At 42.7% G+C, this 19,204-nt stretch overlaps 1 protein-coding gene across 1 annotated transcript; it reads left to right on the top strand.

Annotated features, from left to right (window-relative positions):
* Nucleotides 1–9,176: 9,176 nt before the first annotated feature.
* Nucleotides 9,177–18,208, top strand: PTGDR (prostaglandin D2 receptor). The gene is made up of 2 exons (XM_032179867.2): nucleotides 9,177–10,139; nucleotides 16,224–18,208. The coding sequence occupies exons 1-2, from the start codon at nucleotides 9,294–9,296 to the stop codon at nucleotides 16,455–16,457; spliced, it is 1,080 nt and encodes a 359-aa protein (XP_032035758.1). The 5' UTR covers nucleotides 9,177–9,293; the 3' UTR covers nucleotides 16,458–18,208.
* Nucleotides 18,209–19,204: the final 996 nt, after the last annotated feature.

Here is a 19,204-nt window from a genome sequence, read left to right as displayed (position 1 = left end):
AAAACTTAACACAGCTCCTTCAGTAAATGTCTTCAGGTCATTGAAGGTCATCCCAGGTGACCCATTGGTGTTTCCTTGCAACATTCTGATAAAAACTTCGACATTACTGGAAGACATCTGGAGAGTTTCTGCCTTTGTAATCATGGAGTTTGAGAAGTCCAATATACTGACACACTGGAGAATGAGGAAAGCCACTGGTGTCTTTCAATCCAAGTTCCAAGGCCTGAGAACCAGGGATAATGGGTGGGCATGGGTGGGGAGAAATTGGAGAAAGTTCTGGAATTCAAAGGTCCAAGAACAAGAGTTCCAATGTTGGATGTCGGATGGGAGCGCTACTGTTTTTTCTTTGTCAGCCCTCAAAATATGAAGCTTTTGACCAATTTTTAAAAGATTCATTTTATCCCTTTGCTTCTCAAGCTTTTGATTTCTTTCACACCATAATTACATTTCTCCCTCCAGTGACACATAACCCATGCACTCTATCTTCTGTGATCTGATAATTACCCTACTCTGTGCTCGTAAAGGTCATCAGTGACTCCTTGTTGCCAAATTCAATGATCTTTTCTCAGTTATCATTTTCCTTGATCACTCTGCAAAATCTGAACTATCATATACTGTAGCAGAGACTGCTGGTTGACCACCAAATATCGCATTCCCCCTTTCTTCCTTATCAACACAATTCCAATTTTATTCAAGATGGGAATCTGTCCAACTGAAGGACAACATTCCCCAGCCTCTCTTGCAGTAGAGATGGTCTTATGAAATGTAAACTGACATGCTTATATTCATTAGGTTAATGCCCACCGCTGTAACAAATTCTAAATTCTCATCAGCATAATACAATAGTATATTTTTGCTCACCTGTGTTCAAAATGTATATTCCTGGTCACCGGTAAACATTCCACATGGTCATTCTGGGGTCCAGGGACCTTTCATATAATTCTTCATCATTTTCTAAGACCTCAGAGTCCTCCATATCCAGCTGGCAGATGGGGAAAGGGGATGAACAGCAGCATGTGGGAGAAAAGAACTCAGCTATATGGTGATACATTACTGCAAGGGAGGCAGAAAAATGTAGCTTATGGGACTGCTCAAGAACAGGAAATGGATTTTGTGAGAAACCAGCTGGTCTCTGCTAGATGGCTAAGTCGTTCAACTAACGGATTCTAGCCCGGCCAGATCTGTAGGCCTGATTGGAACAGACCACAGTCACTGCCTCCTGACTGGGTGTATCCTAGGGCAGAAAACCTCACTTGATCAGTCCCTAAAGCCAAAGATCAGTGTTTCCTCTTCACTCTCCACCATAACAAGTGTATTATTCTTAACATCTTCTCTTCTTCTTATTGCTGTGTTAACCCACAAGTTAATTTTCACTTTTCCTTAATAAGAACTGTTCCCAAACACAATCACTCATGAGCTTTTACAGCTATGAAAAGTCAAGTTTGAGATAAAGGAATAAATTAATAAGTTGTCCATAAATTTGTAAATTCCCAAAGAGAAGAAAAATTACAAAATTTGACTGATGTTGGTTATTGTCCACAATAATGTTTTTTTACCAAGTACAAAAAAGTACAGATGATGTTGATAAAATGCAGAGATCACAGTTGTCTCACTGCCCAGATCAACAACTCTCTTGTTAATTTAAATCACTCTGTAGAATCTAAATCAAAGCTCTCCCCAGCATTTGCTTACCATGTTTACAGCCTTAGATGAAGTTTGTTGTCTACTCTTGATCCATTGGTTAAAAGTGTCATACCTGTAGATTATCCTTCATCCAGCTCAGATTTCTGTCTAGTAGGAAGACAGTTTATCTGTATTTAAATTCAAGCTGATCACAGAAACATTTGTACTAGGTACTTTTCTCCTCCTGTCTTTCCAGTTTTATTAACAGTAATGATAATCGTTCTCAAAGTTGGAAGTGTCCAACTCTTCCAATTGTTTATTCTCAAAGCTTTCTTGCTTTTTTTAAAAAAGTGTGTTTTTTAAATAATTTATCTTTCATAAAAATTTCCACCAGTTGATGTCATAGAGAAAAACAATCAATTTCAAAAGTCAATTTCAATTATTTACTTTATGTCTTCCTCCAGAGCCACAATCAGGTATATAAAATAATTTTTAGTCCCAGACTTGTATCTGCATACAATTTGTGTTTATTTAACCTGGGCTCTCTGCTTGGTGGTTGAACAGAAGAATACCTTTGCTTCTTAGATAAGATACCAAATTGTTTAAGACTCAAAAATAGTCTTTCAGGACATGGACAAATAGTAGAAGGTATTATTGTTATTCATTCATTCAGTAAACATTTATTGAGAATCTATTGTGTGTCTAGCAGTGTGTGCTGGGACATAGGGGCACAAAGTTGAATAAGGCATCGCCACTTCCCTTGAGAGACTCACACCCAACATGCAAACAAACACACAATGTCACACTGCAAATGCCTGGGGCATATGAGGGAACACAAGGGACTGGGTAATGTAGGTTTGGAATGAGGGTGAGGAATTTCTGGGAAGAATCTGAAGAAGATTGCTGAGTGATCAGAGGGATGAAATAAAAATTCAAGACTATGCTGGGAAAAAGGTAAATCAAAAACAGTGATATTACTTGGATATTTGTGTGCACCAAACCTCATGTTGGAATGTAATCCCTGATGTTGGAGGTGGGGCCTGGTGGGAGGTGAATGGATCATGGGGGCGGATCCCTCATGAATGGTTTAGCACCATCTGCTTGGTGTTGTCCTCAAGATAGTGAATAACTTCTCATGAGGTCTGGTTGTTTAAACACGTGTGACATGCTCCCTCCCTCTCTCTTGCTCCCACTCTTACCGTGTGACACGCCTGCTCACCCTTCACCTTCCTCCATGAGTAAAAGCTCCTTGAGGCCTCCCCAGAAGCCAAGCAGATGTTGGCACCATGCTTCCTGTACAGCCTGCAGAACTATGAGCCAACTGAAAAACTGCTCATCGTCACTGGCCATCAGAGAAATGCAAATCAAAACCACAATGAGATACCACCTCACACCAGTTAGAATGGCGATCATTAAAAAGTCAGGAAACAACAGGTGCTGGAGAGGATGTGGAGAAATAGGAACACTTTTACACGTTGGTGGGACGGCAAACTAGTTCAAACATCGTGGAAGTCTGTGTGGCGATTCCTCAGGGATCTAGAACTAGAAATACCATTTGACCCAGCCATCCCATTACTGGGTATATACCCAAAGGATTATAAATCATGCTGCTATAAAGACACATGCACACGTACGCTTATTGTGGCACTATTCACAATAGCAAAGACTTGGAACCAACCCAAATGTTCAACAATGATAGACTGGATTAAGAAATTGTGGCACATATACACCATGGAATACTATGCAGCCATAAAAAATGATGAGTTCATGTCCTTTGTAGGGACATGGATGAAGCTGGAAACCATCATTCTCAGCAAGCTATTGCAAGGACAAAAAACCAAACACCACATGTTCTCACTCCATAGGTGGGAATTGAACAATAAGAACACATGGACACAGGAAGGGGAACATCACACACCGGGGCCTGTTGTGGGATGGGGGGAGGGAGGAGGGACAGCATTAGGAGATATACCTAATGCTAAATGACGAGTTAATGGGTGCAGCAAAACAACATGGCACATGTATATATACGTAACAAACCTGCACGTTGTGCACATGTACCCTAAAACTTAAAGTATAATAAAAAAAAATCTCAGTTATTTATAAATTACTCAGACTCAGGTGTTTTTTTTTCTTTTTTAAAACTGTTTAATGTTGTTTGTCACTGTGAAAGTTATTTCTTTATAGCAACATAAGAACAACCTAACACAAACAGTATGAGTAAAACACAAACTAGTATTGGAATGCTGTGGCCTGGGCAGTGGCTTCCCTTCCCTGGCTCACCAAAAAGGTGTTCAGGGAGGGTCCTTTAAACCTGAGGTAGGTATAGTGGGCCTTAAGGGCCCACAGCCTCAGAGTCTCAGCTGAGATGCCCACCAGCACTGCCATCAGTACTGGACACTGTAATGCGCCACCCAGATCCCATTCAGGACTGAAAGGCTTATTCCCCGCGCTGCAGCACAGTCCTCAGCCCTCAGCCCCCTCCGTGTATGGCCTTGGCTGAGAGAGCTGCAGCACCCAAGGCTCTATGCCCTTCCCCAGTCACTGGCCCATTCAGGGATACAAAAGCCTAGTATCCTTACCTTCAACTCAAGACAACTTTGAGGGCCCTTGTCAGCTTCTGAGTTTCCAGTCAGGTTGGTTAAGGTCTTTTCACTGGAACTATCACAACCCAATTTCTCTACTCAATCCTGTTTCTGTTCCTTCTTTTTCACAGGTGTTAATCTCAAAAGCACTTCCTAATAAGTATGCTGCATATCCTATCCTCATCTCCATCTCAGAGTCTGCTTTTCTCAGGCAACCAAACCAGCCATACCTGCCAACAACTTCTCTTGCAAGCTTATGCAAGCTGCTAGAAAAGCTCAGTAATCAGTGAACCCTCACAACCTGTCATCAGGTTACAAACAGATTATACCACCATTTATTCACTCTCAGGTCACCACCCAAAGACGTTTTCAAAAAATTCATGCTGATCTTTTGAAAGCGTATTTTCTCAAATTCCTACACATACAGAGATCCTGACCCTGATTTACACATGGACAGAAGCCAAAGATCAAAATGGAAATTCTTGCTAGGCAAAAGGTTGGGAAGTGTGAAAAGCAGGAATAAGAATCAAACAAAAATGAAGATTTTATTAGACTACCTGCAAATAGTAAACAGATGCCAAAATATTTGGGCAGACCACCACAAAACATTGTGTGACCACAAAAACACAGGGCACTGACATATGGTCTGTCCCTGGTGGTAGTTCTGCCTCTTGACTTCTGAGCGGGTAGAGGAAGTTGCAGGGTCTCTCCTTTCCCTCTCACTCTCTGGTCTTCTCTGCAATTCTCTTTCTCCAAGGCAGAGGCTTGCGGAATCCAAAAGACCTGGATGCCATTCTAGACTCATCACATACTAGTTATGTGAACTTAAACAAGTTATTAACCTCTCTGAGTCTCGTTTTCCTTATCCAAGAAAAGAGAGATAAAGAAAACTTCTGCAGTGCAGTTGGCAGGAATAAAAACATTGATGAACATCACTTACAGAGCCACGCAGAGCATGCCACAGCACAGTGCTTAACATTCTCACCTGAGCTGCACACAGGAATTAACTGGGGAGCTTCAAAAAAATACTGAAGCCTGGAGGGCACCCATAAAGAGTCTGATATCATCAGTTTGGGGTGCTGAAGCATCAGAAAGGTTTAAAGCTCTCCAGGTGATTCCAAAGTGCAGCCAAGATTGATAATTATTGTTCTATGCAGATTATTTTATTTAAGCCAGATACTACCCTAAGAGTTCAGTCCAGTTATCCCCCTTCGCCCTCCTTCCCTCCTTTCTACAGACAAGGGGATTGAGGTTTAGAAAGGTTAGAAGATTATGCAAGGGTACACAGCTAGCAAGGTGCAAAGCTGAGATTTAAGTTCACACAGTATGACTCCCAGGACCTAACACATCATGGCCACACTGCTATGCTACCACTGCAGGTCCTGAATGTGAAGAAACATCTAGCATGGTCTCTAGCATGCAGAACGTGCTCCAAATTTGAGAGCTAAGTTTGTTTATCATTTGTTAGCATCCCTCCTCTCCATTCCTTGCTCTTCACAATCCCCAGCCCAAAATATCACTTGGAGTTCAGTAGAAGTGAGCAATGGATAAGATTTAGAAGCATGGTTAGAATGGATCCAGAAAAAAAAAAAAAAAATGTTCCATTTCCTTCTTTTTCCCTTCCTAAATCCCCACCGTAAGCATACATTTGTTGTATTAGTCTGTTCTCATGCTGCTAATAAAGACATACCTGAGGCTGGGTAATTTATAAAGGAAAGAGGTCTAATTGACTCACAGTTCCACATGGCTGGGGAGGCCTCACAATAACGGCAGAAGGCAGATGAGGAGCAGTCACATCTTACACGGCAGCAGGCAAGAGAGAACTTGTATAGGGGAACTCTCCTTTATAAAACCATCAGATGTTGTGAGACTTATTCTCTACCACAGAACAGCACAGGAAAGACCTGCCCCCCATGATTCAATTACATCAGTTCCCTCCCATGACCACATGGGAATTATAGGAGTTACAATTCAAGATGAGATTTGGGTGGGGACAGAACCAAACCATATCACTTGTTTTACGTTTAAAGTCTTTTAAAATAATTATTACAGATACAATATTGAAAATATCAGAAACCAAGGAGATATTTTTCTGCCATCCCTTCTCAAGTGTAAGTGAATGTTTTCATTTGCCTATGTCAGCTTCTGAGCCTTGTCCATGAGTATCTATGATTTTTATGTTTATATTGCCATAATATAATTATATATTTAAAATAGTCATCCACATGATGTCATATATTTTCAGAAGATTTGTCCTATAACCCAATTAAGTAGCTTGGTACAGCTCTGTAGATAATGGAGGTAATTTTACCATTAACTCAGCCTAAGATATTTTCATTAAAGGTTTCCCTTTTAAGGAAAAAATGTACTTAGCCTGGTTACTCTGAAAGCTGATATAAAAATGTATAAGCCTGTAGAGGTCACACAACATGATGTTTGCCTTTCCTTATCTGCTGTATGTCCCTCAGTGCCCATACACTTCATCCCCCTCACCCCCATGCTTGGCACAGAGTAGGAGCTCAAAAAATATTTGACGCATGAACAAATGATACTTTTCTTGGTTGTACGGTGAAATTACAAAATAGGATTTCTCAGGAACTGGGACAGAAGACTCCAAAGTTAGGCCTGAGAACAGGGTAGGGTGGACACCAGCAAAGCAAGCAGGAAAGGCAACTGGAAACCCTATCGTAAAGGCCAGCTACAGTGCCTGAGAGGAAACATGTGGTTTCCTGAATTGCACTTGTTCAAAACCTTCAACCTTAAAGCATGACGTATGTAAACCTTATCAAGCACCCACAGCTGGCCCAACAGTCACACTTTGGGGTCGTTTTCTTTAAAAGTTATTTGTAATCTTAGGGTTCCTAGGATAAATATGGAGTTGTAAGCCACTGTAGCATGAAAATAAAGCTGCAAAGAATTGAAGTAGGTATGCTTCAGAAGAACAACCCATGCAATATTCTTAGAGGAAGGATTCTTAAGCTAGTGTCCATTGGGTCTCCTCTGGGTACCATAGAGGGACTTCAGGAAATAGTAAACAGCCTGAGATTGATGTAAAGTGTGTGCATGTGTGTGTGTGCGCGCGCGCGCCTGTGTGTGTGTGTCTGTCTGTCTGTTTATGGAGGAGACCACAGCTTTCATCAAATTCTCATGTCTTTTGGTTATGGGGCCTGCTCTTCCTTTCACTTCATTAAGTCAAGCGGGGCTCTTCTAAACCCATTCTTATGTGCTAGGGTCTAGAGATGGGAATGAGAGACAGTAGGTAGAAGACAAGGGAACTAACTTTATACAAGGCCTTCTATTGAGTCAATATAAGTGAAAGGCTTACAGAGTGTCCAACCTGCATCAGGACCAATAAATATTAGCTTTTATTATTATTACACTATGCCAAAGCACTTCATGTTTTCTCAACCTCACAACAACCCCACAAGTTCAGCATAAGTCCCATATTCCATTAGGTTGAACAACTAACCCAGGGTCACACAGCCAGTGGTGGAGTTCGGAACTAATTCCAAGCTTAGATTCTTCTTTTCCACCCTGTGGCCCGAATTACTGGCCAGACTTTCAGTCCTTAGAGGCAGCCTCTCTGTCTACCCTTCAGGCTTTCACATCTAAAGCCCAAGGGTCTTGCTCTTTCCCTGAGTCTGTCCATGAGAACAGGCATGAGGCCTAAAAATGAGCCCCTTCAAGCCACGGCATAATCTACTTGCTTACATAACAAAACCTTAGTCATCCCACTGAGATTCCACACTCAAAGCCAATTTCTCTCACAGGTCATCGAATGCTAGTTAAAGATATAAAATCATGCTTATCACAATTAACTCCCTTGCCTTTATGATACAGCCAAGTCAAAGCCAAACAGGAATAAATTTTTTCTAGTAGCCACAAATCAGAGGAGAAAGCTCTATGCCAAATCTACCATTTTCTGATTTCAAAATCCATGCTAAAAACTGCAGTTAAACATCAGCTACCAAAACACCCTTCTATCAAATAAGAATCATGGTGATTGCATGAATTGAGCATTTTCTATGTGCTTGCTCTTTACGTGTTATTTCTATGCCTCAGAAGAGCCAAGCAGGCCAGATAGATGTTACTGCCTGAGAGGCTAAGCAAGTCCCATAGGGTCACACACAGTGAGGAGCAGAACCTGGACTCAAACCCAGGCCTATCTGATGACAGCAACAGTGCTGCTAACCATGCCCTTCCCACCAGCTCTCTACAGTCACTGTGATTCATGGTACCCAGGACCAACACTGGCTCTTGGCTTTTCCACAAACCACTTCCCTGAAATCTGGACAACCTCTTGGGAGGAGGAGCCATGGGAACAGGACAGATGAACTCCAAAATAGAAGATCGAGTGAGAGGTCCGGCTCTGCTACTTCTGTAGCTCTGTCACCACGGGCAGATCACTTAACTTTCCAAGCCCTCAGTTTCCTCGCCTATGCAATGGAGATGAGCGTGAATGCCCCAAATTGCGCTGATCTAGAAGAGAAGAGGAGCTAAGGCTTAGGGGCTTTCCAGACGTGAGTTATCTTTACCCTTCCTTAACTAGCTAATTCAAGACAACTAGGTAGAAGCCCTTTCTCAGTCTCCCCTCTTCGCTCATCTTTCGAGTTCTTGGCCACCCCAGTTCAACCACCAGCACCACTGCCCTCCTCCCAGGTGGCTGCTGCTTAATTTCCCCTCCATTTTAGTAGTTCTTCTCTTGCCTCGCTAGAAGGACTGGTGTTGGGTGCTTGGAATTCTGGCTATTTTCCTCCTGTCCTTCCGACTGGGCACCAGAGTCTGTCTCTACTGAGAACGCAGCGCGTCAGGACCGAGCTCTTCACTGGCCTGCTCCGCGCTCCTCAACGCCACCGCCAGGCGCTCACCCTGCAGAGCGTCCCGCCTCTCAAAGAGGGGTGTGACCCGCGAATTTAGATAGGAGGTTCCTGCCGTGGGGAACACACCGCCGCCCTCGGGGCTTTTTCTGTGGCGCAGCTTCTCCGCCCGAGCCACACGCGGAGCTGCCGGGGGCTCTTTAGCACCCGCGCACCGGGGCCCTCGCCCTTCCGCAGCCTTCACTCCAGCCCTCTGCTCCCGTACGCCATGAAGTCGCCCTTCTACCGCTGCCAGAACACCACATCTGTGGAAAAAGGCAACTCGGCGGTGATGGGCGGGGTGCTCTTCAGCACCGGCCTCCTGGGAAACCTACTGGCCCTGGGGCTGCTGGCGCGCTCGGGGCTGGGGTGGTGCCCGCCGCGTCCACTGAGCCGGCTGCCCTCGGTCTTCTACGTGCTGGTGTGTGGCCTGACGGTCACCGACTTGCTGGGCAAGTGCCTCCTAAGCCCGGTGGTGCTGGCTGCCTACGCTCAGAACCGGAGTCTGCGGGTGCTTGCGCCCGCATTGGACAACTCGTTGTGCCAAGCCTTCGCCTTCTTCATGTCCTTCTTTGGGCTCTCCTCGACACTGCAACTCCTGGCCATGGCACTGGAGTGCTGGCTCTCCCTAGGGCACCCCTTCTTCTACCGACGGCACATCACCCTGCGCCGGGGCGCACTGGTGGCCCCGGTGGTGAGCGCCTTCTGCCTGGCTTTCTGCGCGCTACCTTTCATGGGCTTCGGGAAGTTCGTGCAGTACTGCCCCGGCACCTGGTGCTTTATCCAGATGGTCCACGAGGAGGGCTCGCTGTCGGTGCTGGGGTACTCTGTGGTCTACTCCAGCCTCATGGGGCTGCTGGTCCTCGCCACCGTGCTGTGCAACCTCGGCGCCATGCGCAACCTCTATGCGATGCACCGGCGGCTTCAGCGGCACCCGCGCTCCTGCACCAGGGACCGTGCCGAGCCGCGCGTGGAAGGGAGGGAAGCGTCCCCTCAGCCCCTGGAGGAGCTGGAACACCTCCTGCTCCTGGCGCTGATGACCGTGCTCTTCACTATGTGTTCTCTGCCCGTAATTGTGAGTCCCTGGGCCCAGAGGCAGCATGGCATTGGGACTGTCCGGCCGCGGATGCGGGGCGGGAAGGGTGGAGCGGAGCGGGTTGGACGCGGCGCCAGGGGAGCTGCGCCCTGGGCCGGGAAGGTTTGCTGCTGAGTTCCCCAAATTGGATTCCTTCCACAGCCCCGAGATATAACTTAGTTTGCGGAGCGAAATGAGGGAAAGTTAGAGAAAGGAAGGGAAAGACTGAGCCCGGCGGTGTCTCCCTAGCCCAGCAAAACCCTCTCCATGTGGCAGAACTCCCTCCTCTCTGCTTCCTTCTGGGGAGATCTCGAGGTCATTTTTGCGCCTTAGGAGGAGCAGAACTTAGTTCCTCCTTGGCAACAGGAGTCCTCTACTCCCCGACGGCTGGGTGATGTTTTATTTTGTTAGACCTGCTCATGACTTCAGTGGTATCAGAAATGGGCGAATGGCGTCTGGGACGATCTTCTCCCCGGTGTTGGCATAGAAAGGGAAAAAGAGGTTTAATCCAGCCAGAGTGATTTGCAGATGTATAGTTTTAATTCTGAAAAACGCGTGCATAAACTTTGAGGCGCCACGGCTGCTGTTTCTGGCGCTGCATCCCATCCGCCAGGGATTGTGGCGATGGAGGCCGAGGCTCTTTGTATCTTTTAGCTGCTGGTGTCCTTTTGACAACCTGGCTTGACGGGTTTTCAGTGTATCTTGGCAAGTGAGGTGACATGAAAGCCATTATCTCCGGTTTCAATTTAGTAATGAGGATGGCGATGAAAATAAAATTATCTCCTCGTTTTGAAGGCATTTGTTCCTGGAGTTCCCGCCAAGACACCTGGGAGTGGGTGAGGCTTGAGGAAACATGTTCAGTGTTGGTCCTCTCCTTCCTCCCACCCCCAAGGTACCTGTTCAACAAAAACCATACTTAAAGAAATTCCATTGCCAATCCCATGTTCTCAAAATCCTGAGACTTCTGTGAATAGGAAAGTTGTTAAATTTCTTCTCAGAGTGTAGCAATTTTGGATATTACTTTCAATGGTGAATGAAAGGGAAATACAAAGCGATTTTCTTGTAAATGAAGGCCTTACTGCCTGCGGAAAAAGAAGTCTGGGGCATCAGCATGCAGGGGTGGGAACAGTATGCCCCCCAAATAAATAAACAAATACATAAATCTATATCTGTCTAAATGTAGATATAGGCACAGATGACATATAGCAGTGGTTTTCAAACTTTAACGTGCTCAGAATCACCAGCAAGGCTTCTAGAAAAAAAGATGGCTGGCCCCCATTCCCCAGAGTTTCTAATTCAGACATTTTTAAAGAATTTTCATTCTTAACAAGTTCCCAGGTGATATGCAAGCTCAGATTCAGGGTTCACATTTGTAGAATCGCACTCTAAAACAGGAGTTGGCAAACCACAGCTCACAGGCCAAATCTATCCTGGCCACTGTTTTATATCTCCCTGGAGTTAAGAATAATTCTTACAAATGAATCTCTGCAATCAATTTGATAAGACCCAAGAGTTTTGAGCTTCAATTGAGCCAAATACTATTTCAAGAAAAATACTGTTCCAAGAAAACATTTTATTCTTCTCCTTAGTAGATACATATTACAAAAAAATTGTACTCAGACGTTCGCGGTGGCTCACGCCTGTGATCCCAGCATTTTGGGAGGCCGAGGCAGGCAGATCATGAGGTCAAGAGATCGAGACCATCCTGGCCAACATGGTGAAACCCCGTCTCTAAAAATACAAAAATTAGCTGGGCGTGGTGGCATGCACTTGTAGTCCCAGCTTCTCAGAGGCTGAGGCAGGAGAATCGCTTGAACCTGGGAGGCAGAGGTTGCAGTGAGCCAAGACTTTGTCACTGCACTCCAGCCTGGGCGACAGAGCAAGACTCCATCTAAAAAAAAAAAAAAATTGTACTCAATTATTAATACATTTTGAATTCCATCAAAAATTGTGGAAATGTGTTTTCTCCCATGTTATATTAGTACCTATCAAATATTTATGATTTTGTCTCTTGGCCATAAAACCTAAAATAGTTACTACCTGGTCCTTTATAAAATCTTTTAGGAGCTCCTATTGTAAAGTTGGGGCCTCACTTATCTATGCTGTGATAAAGCAGACAGTAGCCAAATGCATGAAAATTTTGACCTGAGTTTGAATGTTTTAGTCAGACCAATGCAGAAAGCAGCATCATACAGTGGAAAGAACATTGCATTTGGACATGTCTCTAAGGAGACTTGGATAACTCAGGGTATTGTGAGGATTGAAGGAAATAATGGAGTTGAAAAAGATTTTCTAAAAAACTAGCAAAGTTCCAAATATATTTAATGTTGACAGCATTCTTCACAAGAACCACCATTTTCTAGAGAGGATAAGAGCTTAACATCAGACATGGGTTTGAATCAGGCTTCATCACTTACTAGCTATGGTAGCAGCTAATTTACCCTTTCTGACCTGTTTCCTCATCTGTAAAATGATTATAACCATACTTGTTTTGTAAGATAGTTATGAAGATTTGAAATTACATACATAATATATACATTCATCACCTAGCCCAGTGCCTTGCCTCAATAATTAGCATCATTATTATTACTATTTATAACTTCCATGTATTATTGTTGCCTGCTGGACATAAAAAAAATCAAGAACTACTATCTTCTCAGGAGATAGTGCTATATGCTAAGGCAGTGGCTCTGAAACTTTTTTTTGGTCTAAGGACCCCTTTATACTCTTAAAATTATTAATGACCCAGACAGCTTTTGTTTATGTGGATTAAATCATCAGTATTTCTCATATTAGAAAATAAAACTAAGAAATTCTAAAAATATGATTGCAAAACAAGATAAAATGTACCTCTTGTGTTTTCCATATGTACAAGGAAAATGTGGGGATTTCACAATGATTTGATGACAGTAAGGTTACAGAGATTATAGCAAGTAAAGTGGGAAAATCCTGTTAAGAGCACAAAAGTACTGAAAACAGTCTCTGAAAATTCACGTGTGTACCCTCAACCTACTACCTTAACAGGTCTAGAAAACACAAGGATACGCAACCACATATTCTATTATTTGTGAAAGTGATGTCATCATTTGTTATCTAGCCTCCGTAAACTTCACTGTACACTTGTGAGAGAATGAAGGGGAAAAAGGCAAATCACATATTTATAATGACAGTAGCTTTGACCTACTGGACACATTGAATAGGTATTGGAGATTTTACACTCTTCTAAGTAATGGACCTAGCAATTGTATCTTTACCTGAAGAGGGAGACATGGGTGACAATAAGCTATATGGTTAAGTTGACTTAAAAAGAAAACATTTTACATGAGTTTTTTTTCTATTTGCCCCTTTCTCCTCAAAGTGGAGTGTGGCAAAATACAGTTCCAGCTATTTGAGAATGCTTGATTACTTGGGATCTAGACAACTGAATGATACTAGCATAATTAAAAAAAATTATTTTATTTTCCAGGCAGCATTTATCCATGTCAAATCCATTAGGTTATTTTGACATTCAAGTCACTGGATTTGTATTAGAAATGTATTGTTCATTGGGGCTGGTGGCTCACACTTGTAATCCTAGCATTTTGGGAGGCCAAATCAGGAGGATTGTTTGAGCCCAGGAGTTTGAGACCAGCCTGGGCAACACAGTGAGACCCTGCCTCTACAAAAAAAATAAAAATAATTAGCCAGGCCTGGTGACACGTGACTGTAGTCCCAGCTACTTGGCTGAGGTGGGAGGATTGCTTGGGCCCAGAAGGTCAGGGCTGCATTGAGCCTTGATTGTGCCACTGCACTCCAGCCTGGGTGACAGAGTGAGACTCTGTCTTAAAAAAAAAAAAAAATACACGGGCATTTTTTAAAAGTGCTCAATATCCATAAAGAATTGGTGTGAGAAGAACGCCCTCTGATGGACTTGGGAGGCATTGAAATAATGTTGTTGCCAGCTCCTGGACATCCCTGCCAGGCAGCCCTCTCTGGCTTCTGATGCCCTCTTCTGTCCAGTCCACGCACTGTAACACAACACACCTTGCCCTCTGCTCTATCCCTTTAAATCTACCTCAGACCCTTTCCATGGGCCCATCCCTTGCCTGTTGTCCCTTACAGGCCTCCGACAGCCTCCTTTGAAAGGAGCATCACACCTATTCTTTCTGCTCCCCAAAATGGCATACACAGGAGAGCTCTCTCATCTCTGACTTCCTGGATTCTGACAAGTGATTAAATAGCTTGTACTTATCTTTACCTGGCTTACAGACCTCTCTCTCTTAACACCTAATATATACATGCACACCCTCCCTCATCCATCCCTGCTCCCCCACCAACCTCCAGGACATTGTGGTTTTCTAAGGTAAAAATAATTAGGGTGAAAATATGGTTTTTTGTTTGTTTTTTGATACAGTGTTTCGCCCTTGTCACCCAGGCTGGAGTGCAATGGCACGATCTAGGCTCACTACAACCTCGGCCTCCTGGGTTCAAGCAATTCTCCTGCCTCAGCCTCCCGAGTAGCTGGGATTACAGACGCCCACCACCATGCCCGGCTGATTTTTGTATTTTTAGTAGAGACAGTGTTTCACCATGTTGGCCAGGCTGGTCTCGAACTCCTGACCTCAAATGATCCACCCACCTCGGCCTCCCAGAGTGCTGGGATTACAGGCATGAGCCACCGTGCCCGGCCTCAAAATATGTTATCTGCCTTAGAGAATGCCTCTGAAGCTCATGCCATATTCTATACACTTACACTTTCTTCCTATTGTATCAAACTGGAAATTTGAAAATTCAATCTAGTTAAGTGTTCAGCATTAAAGTGAATTTTAAAAATCATAGTCCAACAAACTTTTCATCAAGATTAATCAAATACAATATTTATGTTATGGAGAAGTTGTTGTTAAGAGTCCCTCTGCCCCCGCCCTACTTCAGATGGGCAAAGGCATCCAGATTAAACAGCTGAGTCCAATGTAAGGTATCTTCCTAAGTGCACTAGATTGGAGTGGCTGAGCCTGCTGAAATGCTCCGTAGAGAAGAAAGTAGAACAGTAAGGAAATGATTATGGGAAAAATGCATCTTCTCCAGGAGATGCTCTCTGATTGCCTCGAATGGGTCCAGTCTCTTATCCATATCCCTTCTTACTAATGTTGAGTTTGCATGCTTCCTGTTCCATTAGAGTCCATTTATCCTAATATGTATTTAGAATTGTAGGCATAGAGAATGTAATGGAAAAAGGAAAAAAGTGGCCAGACTTAGGCAGAGTGGAAAGCAATGGTTGTGCTGGTCTAGAGATCAGTGTTGGCTGAATGGGAGGAAAAGCTGTTGTTTGAGGCATTTTGCAGGGCTCCAAGGAGGCTACAGAGACCTCAGGGAAGATCAAGACAAGAGGAGTTGGTTGGACCTAGGTAAGGCAGCCTTATATTTTTGTGCATGTTTTTGCCTTCTAGATTGAAAAAAAAAAAAGATGTCAACCATGAAAAGGTAACAATTTGTGCTAAAAATAAGTACAGCAATTTACATGAGTTGAACAGTATTTTTTTCCAAGTCATCTCAGGTCTTTTCATTGTCATATTTCCTGTCTCTTCATATTGATTAAAAGCTTCCATTCTATTGGTGTCTCCATACATGTGACATTTCACAGGTATGACTTATTTCTGAGAGAACTAATAGGAGAGGATAGGAAGCAGGGAGAAGAAAGAAAGGAGAACTGAAGAAAGTAAGTGCAAGGACACTAGCTAGAAAGAGATTCTGTATTTATGAAAGCATGCTGACCCTGTTTCTAAAAGATTCGGCAGATCTTCATGGCCTGGCAGGGACCTAGAAACTTGAGCCCAGCAGGTAGAATAGCCTTCAGGAACTTAATCAGACTGGATCTCTGACAAGTACTCAGCTTCCGCCCCACCTCCCAGGTCTGGCCACACCCCACCTTCCCAGCTCCCCACTTGCACCCATCAGCTGCTGTGGCCTTAGCTACTTCTAAATGTACCAAAAATGGGTGTTCCAAGCTAAGCTGTGATGTTCTTACAGTAACTTAGGTGAAGTAAGTGAATCCATTGCTGCCATTAACCTTTCCGCATCATAATGGAATGTTTTTCTTCAAAACAGTATCGCGCTTACTATGGAGCATTTAAGGATGTCAAGGAGAAAAACAGGACCTCTGAAGAAGCAGAAGACCTCCGAGCCTTGCGATTTCTATCTGTGATTTCAATTGTGGACCCTTGGATTTTTATCATTTTCAGAGCTCCAGTATTTCGGATATTTTTTCACAAGATTTTCATTAGACCTCTTAGGTACAGGAACTGGTGCAGCAATTCCACTAATATGGAATCCAGTCTGTGACAGTGTTTTTCACTCTGTGGTAAGCTGAGGAATATGTCACATTTTCAGTCAAAGAACCATGATTAAAAAAAAAAAACAACTTACAATTTAAATCCTTAAAGGTTACCTCCCATAACAAAAGCATGTATATGTATTTTCAAAAGTATTTGATATCTTAACAATGTGTTACCATTCTATAGTCATGAACCCCTTCAGTGCATTTTCATTCTTTTATTAACTGCAACTAAAATTTTCTATATTGTAACCAATGTTAAAAGTCTTAAAAAGCAATGGTATTAATTGTCCCTACATTTGTGCTTGGTGGCCCTATTTTTTTTTTAGAGAGGCCTTGAGACATAGGTCTTTTAAAATATAGTAGAAACACCACCGTTTATGATCATGTGATGGGCATTCATAAAAAGCATAATTTCTTACCCTATTCATTTTTTGGTGAAACCTGATTCATTGATTTTATATCATTGCCGATGTTTAGTTCATTTCTTTGCCAATTGATCTAAGCATAGCCTGAATTATGATGTTCCTCAGAGAAGTGAGGTGGGAAATATGACCAGGTCAGGCGGTTGGAGGGGCCTCCCCAGCCACCATCGGGGAGTACTTGCTGCCTCATGTGGAGACCTGAAGCTGTAACTAGACACAGAGCAAGATACTATAGCCCACAACCCAAAGAAGCAAAAATTCATTTTTATCTTTTGAAGTCCAGTTTCTTTTGTATTGACTCAAGGGTGTCAGCAGGAATCAAAAGTTGGGGGTGGGTTGCAAAATGTTCTTTCAGTTTTTAGAACCTCCATTTTATAAAAGAGTTATCCTATCAATGGATTCTTTGGTGGAAGGATTTATGCTTCTTTGAAAACCAGTGTGTGACTTACTGTAGAGCCATGTTTACTGTTTGACTGTGTGGCACAGTAGGGCATTTGGCACAGCAAAGAGCCCACCCAGGACTTAGCCTCAGTTGACGATAGTAATAATGGCCTTAACATCTACCTTAACAGCTACCTATTACAACCGTATTCTGCTGTCTGTGGAGACAGTAAGATCTTAGGTTCCAAGACTGTACTTCAAATTACACCTTCAAAACTGGAGCAGGATATAGCTGAAAAGGAGCACAACTGAGCACTTTAATAGTAATTTAAAAGTTTTCAAGGGTCAGCAATATGATGACTGAAAGGGAAAAGTGGAGGAAACGCAGCTGCAACTGAAGCGGAGACTCTCAACCCAGCTTGCAGGTAAGAGCTTTCACCTTTGGTAAAAGAACAGCTGGGGAGGTTAGAGGGGTTTCAGCATCTCTGGAGTTCCTTTGTATCCGACAGTCTCAGGACTCCGAGGTGCAAAGCCTGCTACATTTGCGTGGTCTCAAGACCGCCAGCCAGAAGTCCCTTCCAAAGATAAGAGTACTCATGTTTATTTATTTCCAACTTAGCAGCAACCTCATTTGTTTCACTTATGTTTTTTCCAGTATCTGAGATAATATAAAGCTGGGTAATTTTTTATGTAATTTTTTGGTATAGCAAAACTGTGAAAAAGCCAAATTAGGAATACAAGAAGTATGATATGACAGTATAACATGATGAAAAAAATACAGTTGTTTTTGAAATTTAACTTTTGTTTGTATCCTCAATGTGTAAGTACATGTGTGTTTTATTGTCAGAGGAAGAACATGTTTTTTGTATTCTTTTTTGGAGAGGAGTGTTATGATAATTGTCCAGTTAATTTGAAAAGGCCCCAGAAGAATCAATAAATATAATTTTATAATATTTTGCAGAGGAAATTACTTTAAATGAAAGAAAAGGGCTTGGTTTTCTTTTTAGCAGTTGCCAGCAATATTTCATTGTCTAGCAGTTTCATAGTGTGAATTTTTATATACTGTCCAATTAACACATTACTTTAAACAAGCTTTCATAGACTTATCTAAGGACTCACTGCTCCTTTTCGTTTTCTACAAAACGTAGACATACCATTTTGTAGAAAACAAAATGAAGTCCGTGGATGAAGTCCGTGTTGAGTTAAAACCAACTCTTCAGTAATCTTTATAGATTTATTCATTAATTCATTAATTAATTGACAGAGACCTTGTGCCAAGCAGTTGATTAGGCACTGAAGAAAAGAATAAAAATAAGACTCAATCATGGTTCATGAGTTGCTCATTGTCCACTGGGGGAGAGAGGAGTGTAAACAGTTAGGATACAGCATAGAAATTCTCCATAGTATTGCGAGTACACATTTACTATTAGAAGAGGAGGCCCAAACTAGGGACCATGTGTAGAGTTGTCAGGAGAACTTCACAGGAAGAATATGCATTGAAAGTCAAGTATTGAAAACGAGTAGGAATTTTGACTCTGATTGAAAACTGAAAAGAACACAAAGAGAAAGTTTACATAAGAGAAAATACATATGGTTAATAAATGTAGAAAAATACTCAGCCTAATCAGGGAAATGCAAAAATAAAATCAAATTGTATATCAACAACAAACAACAACAACAACAAAAAACCTATGACTCTCAATAACAGAGGTTATTCAGAGAAGAACATTCATGTTCCCCTGGCGAGTTCGTAAATGTGTATACCTTTTCTTGATAGCAACCCAACAGTGTATCAAGAACCTAAAGTGTTCTTTTCTGTTGTTCCAGTAATTCCACTCTAGCATTCTCTTGCAGAGAATAATCAGTAGTCCTGGACAAGCAGCAGTAGCAACACCTGAAACTTACTACAAATGCAAATTCTCCAGCTCCACGTCAGACCTGTTGAATCA

The sequence above is a fragment of the Hylobates moloch genome, unplaced genomic scaffold (assembly GCF_009828535.3).
Source record: "Hylobates moloch isolate HMO894 unplaced genomic scaffold, HMol_V3 SCAFFOLD_16, whole genome shotgun sequence".
Taxonomy (NCBI): domain Eukaryota; kingdom Metazoa; phylum Chordata; class Mammalia; order Primates; family Hylobatidae; genus Hylobates; species Hylobates moloch.
The sequence above is the reverse complement of the archived record's forward strand: the minus strand, read 5'-3'. Positions and strand labels throughout refer to the sequence as shown.

Bases quoted from the DNA above. Each gene is read 5' to 3' on its own strand.
- PTGDR (XM_032179867.2), top strand. From the start codon at position 9,294: ATGAAGTCGCCCTTCTACCGCTGCCAGAACACCACATCTGTGGAAAAA. The intron at 10,140-16,223 runs GTGAGTCCCTGG...TCTTCAAAACAG, and splicing joins TGTGTTCTCTGCCCGTAATT to TATCGCGCTTACTATGGAGC.